The 10,550-nt window shown below is 42.4% G+C and overlaps 1 protein-coding gene across 1 annotated transcript; it reads right to left on the reverse strand.

The window, feature by feature from the left end:
* Positions 1-457: 457 nt before the first annotated feature.
* On the reverse strand, positions 458-8,894 carry LOC132456090 (C-type lectin domain family 4 member F-like). The gene is made up of 6 exons (XM_060050277.1): positions 8,182-8,894; positions 7,536-7,643; positions 6,329-6,397; positions 2,183-2,343; positions 1,964-2,070; positions 458-794 (listed from the first exon to the last, which is right to left on the reverse strand). Exons 1-6 carry the CDS (start codon positions 8,345-8,347, stop codon positions 689-691), a joined length of 717 nt encoding a protein of 238 aa, XP_059906260.1. The 5' UTR covers positions 8,348-8,894; the 3' UTR covers positions 458-688.
* Positions 8,895-10,550: the final 1,656 nt, after the last annotated feature.

Consider the following 10,550-nt stretch of genomic DNA (forward strand, 5'->3'; position numbering starts at 1 on the left):
GCGTCGCCCACATCGCCCTTATACACCATCCGCCCCTGCTACGGTCATGAAACTTTGTAGACATTTGTCTCTCCGCACGATGACCAAATGTTCCCTAAGTAACCCATTGCCTGCAACAACATGGCCGCCGGAAGGCCAAATTAGTCCAATACACTTTCTTCGTGATAGAAAGACGGATTATGGCAAGATCCCTCTCACACATCCTCTCCCCCTGTCACAAGCAATACACACCTCCAATCAGGTGGATCCTCCTCAAAATGTGTTTTATTACAAGGAATTTTTCTTGGTATTTGGTGCAATCAATAACAAACAAACTTTGGTAAAGTGAGAAAATAAGCCACAAGCACTGAAAGCAGAAAACTATAGAAATAGAAACATTTACTTGAAGAAAACATTATGGCAAATATCTGAGGAATATAAAAGAGATTTAGAACAGTCTGTTCTTTAAAATATAAGCTTTACTGCTATGCAATAATGTGCAAAATAGGACAGTGGAATGTGCACATGTTCAAAGTATTTAGTAGACGGCAAATAACGTAACTTAAATACATACACAAAGGGCTTTTTTAAGTGAATCAGTGATACAGTAAAGAAGATGAGCAAATGTATCTGTGATGTTATTAAAATTATACAATTTTCCACACCAGTGTGTCTGTGTGCTGGTTGGCTGTACCCTGCCATGGTGAGCTCATTCTATTATTTTCTCACAGATCCAGTTTTGTTTGGAGCTGCAGGCGAAACAACTCAGAGGTCTCAAAGCACAGGGTTCTTCTTCCGGCCTGTCGTGCCCGAAACTGTGAAAGAAACAACCGGTAAATCATCGGCAGCATTTACCAAGCATCTTCATAGATACATCGGGTGACCATGATTCTGAAAGGGGTACTTCCACATCGTGGGATTGTAGGTCTGATATTCACTAGGGCTGGCCCGAATTATTCGAATATTCGAATACTCGTTTGGAAAATTAGTATTCAAAGCTTAAATCAGTATTCGGAGCTTCGTTGTTTTTTTTTCCACGTACCTGACGTTACCAGAGCGAGGGAGGCAAACTATAAGCAACACCAAGCAGAGAAGCGAGAGAGGTGGATGAAGAATAGATAGCTTGTTTCCCTTTACTTTACAACACAACATTAGCGGGATCTCGGGAGGAAAAGTAATGCTTAGCGAAATGCTAACCGTAGCTTAGTTTGTTTACGTTCGCTGTACAGCGCTGCGCCAATCAACTGTGACTGGCTTGCTGTAGAGCGTGAGCGTCTTGGGAATACCCGGTCAATATAATGGATATAATATGGACACATAAGACAATCAATATTCAGTATTTGTTATGGATTTATTGTACAAATTCCCTGAGCATATGCACGTTCCACGATGAATTGAAAAGCTCCCCTAAGGGCTGAGATGGCAGAGGACAGCTGATTTGGAACGGAGCAACAGCTGTTCGCTTCCACGGGGAAAAACTAAGGAACTCCAACTTACTTAGGCCTAATAATTAACGTTCAAAAGCTATTAAATCTTCAAGAAAATATGCAGATACTTTCTAAATTGGTTCCAGGGAGTATATAGGGATTATTAATGTTGTTTTTGATGGTGTGTTTTTCTGGAACGAGTATTCGAATATTCGCTCGGAAAAACCAGCGAGTATTCGAAGCCTGAAAAATGGTATTCGGGCCAGCCCTAATATTCACAAAGCAACGGTGATGGGAGTGACCTTGTGGAGAATGGTTTGGATAGGATGTGACTGTAACCACCGTCGTGTTGTTTGCTTACGTTTAGTTGAAATTATGCTAATTATTCCATTAATCATTATTTAATTCTATGGTAATAATTTAACCCCCTACAAACCCCATGCCAATCAAAGTAAACACCCTCTCCATCCCGACGGATGCTGAAACAAGCATCCTACTGAGATTTTCTCAGACACACAGGCCTCTTTTGAATATCTATTGAAAAATAGTTCTCTTACCTTTTAGTGGGGAGACGAGTACCATCCACCCAACACCACACTCCATCATCGTCGCTCTTCAGACCCACCCATGCTGGCTTGTCAGAAGACAATCTAGAAACAATTTCCTTGTTTCACAAAAATGGAGAATGACCAAATGAAAGGGATCATTGATTAGCACGGTTGGGGGGAGAGAGGTCGACAACGTAACGCTGAATGTTAAGGAGAAGGACAGCTCACCTGCTCCTCTCTAGTGGTTATGCTGGCTAGGTCGGCTTGTGTGTAGACACAATCTTTTCCGCTTTCCTCACTGCTCTTTCTTTCTTGGCTTTCAATTTGCGGGCAGATGGAGTAACAACAGCAGGGAAGTCTTTTCCAATTATCAGTACCCCCCATTTGCTCTGCGAAAAATACAAAAAAAACATGAATTGACATAGACACACTAATAATTAATTGAATTCCCTGGAGGCAGGGCAATTGATGAAGAAGCATTTATTTAGGGCATTTGTTGCGGGAAAGTATTTGTCAAGCAGAGATTCAACTTTACGGCTGCAAGTGGAGAAGAAGATAAAGTAAAAGCGTCAATCTTGCTGCACGTGATAGGTGAGGATGCATTGGATATGTGCAACAGTTTCCAACTTGATGATGATGCGAGCCTGGATGAGCTAATGGACAAGTTTGAAGAGTACTTTGTGCCAAAACAGAACATTATGTTTGAGAGATATACGTTTTTCTCATGTGATCAAAAAGAAGGAGTAGGTTTTGATCAGTATCTAGCCGAGTTGCACACACTGAGTAAGACGTGTGAATTTGTAAATTTGAAAGACTAGCTAGTTAGAGACAAAATCGTCTGTGGCATACCCGATAATGGACTCAGAGAAAGACTGTGGCGGCAGCAAAACTGGAAATTTGGACAAAACTATTAACATGTGCAGAGCCAAATAAATCCAAATACATAGAAGTCGCAAAGAGAGGCTAAAACAGACTTTAAATATGGGAAATGTGGAGGAAGCCACAAACCAATGTTGTGTCCAGCATATGGCAAGGAGTGTCATAACTGCGGGAAAAATAACCACTTCTCAAAATGCTGCAAAGCGGACGCCTTTAAGAAAAAGAAGGCACCTGCAGTTGAAGAGGAACATAAGGAGTTCTTTGTGGATGCTGTGCATATAAAGGAGGCTAAAGATTAAGAAGAATGGATAGTGCCATAGACTGTTAACAGGACTATCATTCCATTCAAACTCGACACGGGAGCCTCAGTCAACCCCATATCTGTGAATGAGTATGAGAAACTCACCGTGAAAAGCAAAATATTCCCTGTGAAAACGAAAGTGAGAGGATACAATGGAGAAAAAGTGCCGGTCAAAGGAGGCTGCATTGCAACATTCGAACACAGCGGTAAGCAAATGAAAGCAATGCTGTTGATTGTTGATATGAGTGTCAAGCCAATATTGGGATTACAAGCATGATGAAAATGTGTTCATCCATGCAGAAAAATACCATTCAAGCTGAGAGGAAAACACACAGAAGAGTTAACTAAAATGGAGAAACTAGGAGTGCTAAAGAAAATTGATGAACCTACATCATGGGTCAGCTCACTATTCGCTGTGGAAAAGCCCAACAGAAAGCTGAGAACGTGTTTCGATCCAAGGGATCTTAACAAAGCAATCAAACGTGAACACTTTAAGTTGCCGACAAGAGAAGAGATCATGGCACAGTTTGCTGGAGCTAAGTGGTTCAGTAAACTGGACGTGTCGTCTGGGTTCTGGCAAATAAAGCTAGATGAGGAAAGCTCCAAGCTTTGTACTTTCAACACGCCAGAGGGAAGGTACAGATTCTTACGCCTTCCATATGGGATCCTGTCAGCGCAAGTGCGCTGACACCTAACCCTAACCCTGGTATGTGTTCTTTCAACACATACCAGGAGTCGATACCATGATGGATGACATCATCGTGTGGGCGTCCAGCCGAACTGAAGAACATGATGTGCGACTGAGACAGGTGCTCGACCTGACACGGCAAGTAAACTTAAAACTCAACAAAGATAAATGCCTGTTAGGAGTAAAGTCTATGACATTTGTGGGGGATGTTGTCCCTGAGGCAGGGATTTGTCCGGCGTTGCTATAGTTACCGGTCTTGTGTGTTCCAACGCTTTAATAGGTAGCCTATCTATTAGGTTTGTATATTTTATTTTTTTATGAATAAAACACATCAAAAATAAAACAGTGCAAAGACAAACTGCCAAACTTTTTTTTTTAATCAAATAGGCCTAAAGATTATGGCGCTTTTTTTTTTTATTACTGGAAAAAAATTATAAAAAATAACTCGGTGTTGACCTCAACACCGGTAACACAGGTAATACCGTATACCGCGGCAACCCTAAATGGTACTAATAATTGGCATAATAATTTCTTTCGGTGTTTCAGTTTTCGGCCTTGGTTTCCTCATTTTCGGTTTTCGGTTTCGGCCAAGAATTTTAATTTCGGTGCATCCCTAGTTTCTAGGTATGGTAACTCCCCTTGCAAAATTCATACCTCAGCTGTCAACAAAGTCAGCGCCACTCAGGCGTCTCCTGGAGGAAAAAAATGAATCGACACGGTCACCAGAACAGGAAGACTGCTTTAAAAACTTGAAGGGAATACTCACCAACGAGCCTGTGCTTACGTTCTATGACCCGGAGACACGGATTACAGCTGACGCGTCACAGTACGGACTAGAGGCAGTATTGCTACCGCTACATGAAAAAGACTGGCGACCTGTTGCCTATGCGTCCAGAGCGTTGACATCAGATGAAACTAGATATGCACGGATCGAGAAAAAGAGTCAATACTGAGAGGATGGCCTGAACAAAGACAAACATGTCCAGCTGCAATACAGGACTACTGGATGTGTGGAACAAAAGTCACTGTTGTGGATGGCATCATATACAAAGGAAACAAGTTTGTCATTCCACCTGCAATGCGAAGAAAATGTTACAAAAGATACATGAAGGACCTTTGGGAGAAGAAAAATGCAAGCGGAGGGCACGAGAAGTTATGTATTGGCCAAGAATGAACACAGATATCAGCCATACTACGGCTTCTTGTGAATTATGTCTCACATACAGACCAAAACAGCAGGCAGAGCCGCTGATGCCACACCAAGTGCCGAAATACCCATACTACAAGGTCGGAGTTGACTTGTTCGATTGCAATGCGAATTTGAAGAATTCGCTAAAGAGTGGGGTTTTAACCAACACACGTCAAGCCCAAACTACCCAAGGTCAAATGGACTTGCAGAGAGCTCAGTTAAGATCATCGAAGGAATAATGAAGAAAGCACATGACGGAAATGAGGACTTTCACATAAGTTTATTGATTTACAGGAGCGCGCCACTGCAAAATGGCCTGTCACCAGTCCAGATGTTGATGGGACTTCGCATTCACACTAATCTGCCCATGCACGAGAATCTGCTAAAACCAAAGGGAGCAGTGAAAGTAAGGCAAGCCAAAGAGGAGGAGAAAGTGAAGCAGAAGAAAAGGCATGACAAAAGTGCAAAACAGCTACCTTACCTGAAGCCAGGGGACAGAGTCCGCCTTCTGGATTACTCAACAGGAACGTGGACACAGCAAGGACTTCTACAACAGGAGGTTGCACCTCGTTCTTACCTCATCCAGACAGATCATGGAGCAGCCCTGAGGAGAAATCGTGTGGACATTCGTCTTCAAACTAACTGCTCCGAGACTGTCACACAGCCACCAGAGGTGACAAATACCAATACGGGCAACAAGGACTGTTTGAGTTCCCTGAATACTACTGAATCTGGTCAAACCGTACCCAGTTCACCAGCTGTGAAACACAGACCCAGCAGGATGGTTAAACCACCTGAGAGACTGATAGAATCCTGCTGATGGACTATGGGGGGAGGGGGGGGGGATGTTTGTAACTGTGGTTATGGCAGTATAATTTATGTTTCGCTTTGAATATTTTATAATGAGAAAACAAAGTTTGATGCTTATGGGCTAAATAATTAAGTAAACAAATGTTGTTTAGTTGTTGTTATGTGGTAATGCAGTTACTTATTTTGAATGCATTTGTTTAGAAAGAAAATGCTTTACTTCTAAAGGAAGGGAGATGTGTTGATAAGGTTTATTGGACTACGTTTCCCATAAGGCTTAGCACCAGTTAGAGGCGGGAGATAGCCTTTGTGAGAGAGCTATGAGCGAGTATGTGTTGGACCGCTAATGCAATAAAGAGTCGACAGAATCTCACTCTGAACTCAGTTCAAAACTTGAGAGCCCTGAAGAGTGCTAGGAACTAAACATGCTGCTGCGCCTGGTTTGTCATATATAAGGAACAAACATAACACTTTGTTATATATGTTGCTATGCAGTACTGTTTCACTCACCACATAGTTTCTCCAGGACCTCCATTAGTGTGCTGGTTTGGTTGACATTATCGGCCTGTTCTTCTTTGACTGGACGTAGGGGTGAGAGTCAATCAATTACTTAAATTTGTCATTTGCCAACTCATCACACAAGACTCTTTTCAAAGAGGCGTCACTGAGGACTAACACAGGTGGCGTTCACGTCACGGTACGCTGGGCAGAGAGATCACAAGCCTCCTGCAACACTGGCTTCATAGTGTATCAGGGCGTAAACCGCTCTCTAGCCTGATGTAAAACTAACAAGGCTTGCTCAATTGAACGACGAAATGGATAGACGACGGTACCCCCACTCCAGCTTTCTTGGCTTCAAGGTGTTTTCCTATTGACAGGCGGTAGGTTGTGCCGTCTCAGTCCCTGATGTCGGAGCAAGCCTTCTCCCTCTCCGTCAGAATACGGATCGGAAAATAGGGAACTCCCTAGAACTTCCGGGTCACAGGGGGATCAAATCAATCTAGCCCATACATTAGTCCCATACTTGTCAAATCCCATTTCATTGTCCATCAAGCAAGCCGGAGACATTTAAAATAACGGAATAACTCATTTAGGACCCGAGATCACCTAGCCCTATGATTGAATAAAGTGGCGATCTCCTAAAGGAAATGGCCTGTCCTTAAAGAGACCCTATTATGCAACTTTTCTGGTCTTAATTTGTTATTAATGACTCCTATAGCGCAACCTGACACGAATCACAGCACAAAAGACGATCCAGATTTTCGGGAAACTCTTCCTCTCATCTGGGCGCTTTCAGCATTTTCTGTCAACGCTTGGTTTCGCCCTTCTCCGCCCCCTTGCCCCCCTCCTGCCAACCCCACTCCATTGTGATTGGTTACCTTCCGGAAGACCTGCGAAGGGCAGTCGAGCTCCATCCTTTTGCGCTTGCATGTAGCCTACTACTTGTACTTGGGTCTTTCGGAAAACCAAATAAATTAAATAAGTTTCCCTCACAACCCAAAAAATTTTTTTTGGGAGGGGAAGGCATTGTTACACAAACGTGCAAAGCTACACTGTGAAGTGAAAAGTGCGGACTTGAAGCGCACGCGCGGGCAGATTTGACCAGGCAAATGGGGGCGTGGCAGGAGTGTCTCTACGTAGATGATTTCCCGGAAATGTATCAAATACTGCAGTGGAATCATCTGAGTATGAGTACGGCCATCTTGGCTCTACTCACGGGCGATTCCGAGGCCTGTGACGACCACAAGGAGGAGAACCACGAGGAGCCAAGGCAGCACGGCTCGGATCCTGCAGGCCTTCTTCTGCCCTGAAGCCTCGGCCACCTCTTAAAGAGGGAGAGTGAGAGAGGAACAGAACAACTGACCGGTTAGAGACTGCAGTCTCAAGCCCTCACTGGTCCTGGTGGGAGTGTGGAGCATGGAACATAATAGACTGACCATGTTGTTTCTAACTAATACAACTACTAGTACAAAACGACCACTACTACTACTACTACTACAAAACTACCACTACTACTACTTCTACCACGGCTGCTACTACAAGAATTACATTAATAATAAATCAGATCCTTGATACAATTCTGATGTTGTTAAAATGCTTTACCGTTGATACACAGTGACACAGTCCTGCAGAAAATAATAGATTGTATTTCTGTTTTACATTTTAATGTTTTCATTCTGCCAGGAATGCCGGTGCTATATAATATATATTGACCTATTTAACATCATTTTCTGGAAGAGAACATTTAAGAGTCTCTCACACTGCTGTGCTAACGTATGTCTCTATAAAATATGCAGCTTAAACATTTAGTACTCAATTGTGTTATGTTAAATACTATGAGGCATTGTGTTGTAATCTCATACCTGAGTATTCGTTATCCACAGATGCCCCTTTACTGTCTCCTTCCATCCAGGGTTTATCGTAAACAAACAGACTTTCCACACTGACGTAAATATCCACAATCCTCTCCTTAACCCCCTTGGTGGTGTCCCCAGCAGCCACATTCCCATTCCCAGTCCTGGACATCATACACTTTCAACTTCACTTTTTAAATTTTCTTTTTGAGACTTTCTTCACAGGCTTACGAACAAAGTCAAAGCAATGTTATGTGTTGTTAATCTATAGAGGTAGAGGAAGGAAGGTAGGTAGGTAAACCATTGTGATGGGGAAGTAAAGAGAACAGGGAAATATAAAGAAATGTTGGAGATTGTGTAGTTCCTCTTTACCATATAGGGGGCCAAGCACCAAGTGCGGGGGATCCTATTGTAATTGTTAGTTTCAGACGGATTGTTTGATATGACCACCTTTGGGACATTAAGGGCTGAAGGCTCTAATGGTGTGATCCAGATGCCTCTTACACCAAGCGTGATAAAGTTAATTTATATTGGACGTTGGATATTCGACACATTCGAAGAATCTATTTAGCACTGGCTTCGATGGACGAATTTGTGACAAAACCAACTTAGATGTGTTAATACAAGACCTGCCTATGTAAAACAAAGCTTATTTATTTTCCAAAAACCCACCATTTGATTTTATACCATTTTTTTTTCTGAGAAAATAAGCTTTGTGTTATGTGTGGGGCAGTTAGTTGATTACACCAGATGTGTTTTGATATTGGTAGATCAAAAGGTCAAGCCGCATATTTGCCACACATTTATAGCCTTTTTTAACATTAAGAAAATAGTATAAAATCAAAGGTCGGTTTTTGGAAGAAATAAGCTCTGTGTTATATGTGGGGCAGTAAGCTGGGTTCATCGGATGTGTTTTGATATGGGTAGGTCAAAAGGTCAAGCCGCATAATAGATCTATATCCTTTTTTGAGAGTAAAAAATATTTAGAAAATCAAAGGGTGGGTTTTTTGAGAAAATAAGCTTTGTGTTATGTGTGGGGAAGTTAGCTGAGTTCACCAGATGTGTTTTGATATGGGCAGTTGAAAAGGTCAAGCTGCTTAATAGATTTATAGCCCTTTTTTAACATTATAAAAATAGTATAAAATCAAAAGGTCGGTTTTTGGAAAAAATAAGCTTTGCGTTATGTGTGGGGAAGTTAGCTGAGTTCACCAGATGTGTTTTGATATGGGCAGTTGAAAAGGTCAAGCTGCTTAATAGATTTATAGCCCTTTTTTAACATTATAAAAATAGTATAAAATCAAAAGGTCGGTTTTTGGAGAAATTAAGCTTTGTGTTATGTGTAGGACAGTAATCTGAGTTCATCACAAGTGTTTTGACATGTGTAGGTCAAAAGTTCCAGCCGCATAATAGATTTATAGCATTTAACATTTAAAAATTTTATAAAATCAAAGGGATTATTTTTTTAAGCCCAGTTCAGACCAAAGATTCACCTTGCAACGGCTTGCAACGAGACGGTTTTAGAACGTCGCAGGGGCGGTGTGAACGGGTCGTTGCAAGCCGTTGCAAGCCGTTGCAAGGAGTTGCAAGGCGTCGCAAGGAGTCGCCAGAGATTGAACATGTCAAATCGCAAGGTCCAGTTTTAGAACGCGGCGATTTAACTATTCCTCTTCAGCCAATCACAGCACAGAACAACTTGTACGTCACGGCCTTACTCCGTCCCGGTACCGTACTGTCCACTCCAGCTTAAAAAGATCCGAAGTCGAGCCGACGTCAGATGTAAGTTGTCCAGATTGGCGTAGGCACCCTGTTTCTGCCGCTGAAGTACCCAACTGCGGCTCCATATTCTTGGCTTTATAACTCGCCGTCTTCTCCTTTTCATGATTAAAGCCACAGCAAAAACTGCGACCATTTCACTCTCACTAACATAATTAGGCTTGTTTATAATTAAGTTATCCATCTCCAAGTAGTTGAGCCGATGGTGAACTAAGACAGATCAATCTGAAATTCAACTAACGGAAAATGCAATGTATCCAACAACGGGTAATCTAAACTAACTGTAAGCTCCAGCTATTTACTCCAATGCAGATGTAGTGGAGAATGACAAAACTTAGTAACTCTAGCCTACTCTCAAGTAAAATAAAAAGAAAACTAATCGCAAACCTAACTAATCCCTAACCTACGCAAATGATGATGTTGCGGCTCTCAGCTGTGCCAGAGCGTTCACAGTTGCTATGGAAACCACCTAGCGTCGCAGCCCGTTGCAGCGCGTTGCAGCCGGTGTGAACTGCCCAGTTTTAGAACGTCGCAGCCCGTCTCGTTGCAAGGCGTTGCAAGGCGTTGCAAGGAGTTGCGAGTTGCAAGCCGTTGCAAGGTGAATC

This window comes from Gadus macrocephalus, chromosome 4 (genome assembly GCF_031168955.1).
Source record: "Gadus macrocephalus chromosome 4, ASM3116895v1".
Lineage (NCBI taxonomy): Eukaryota > Metazoa > Chordata > Actinopteri > Gadiformes > Gadidae > Gadus > Gadus macrocephalus.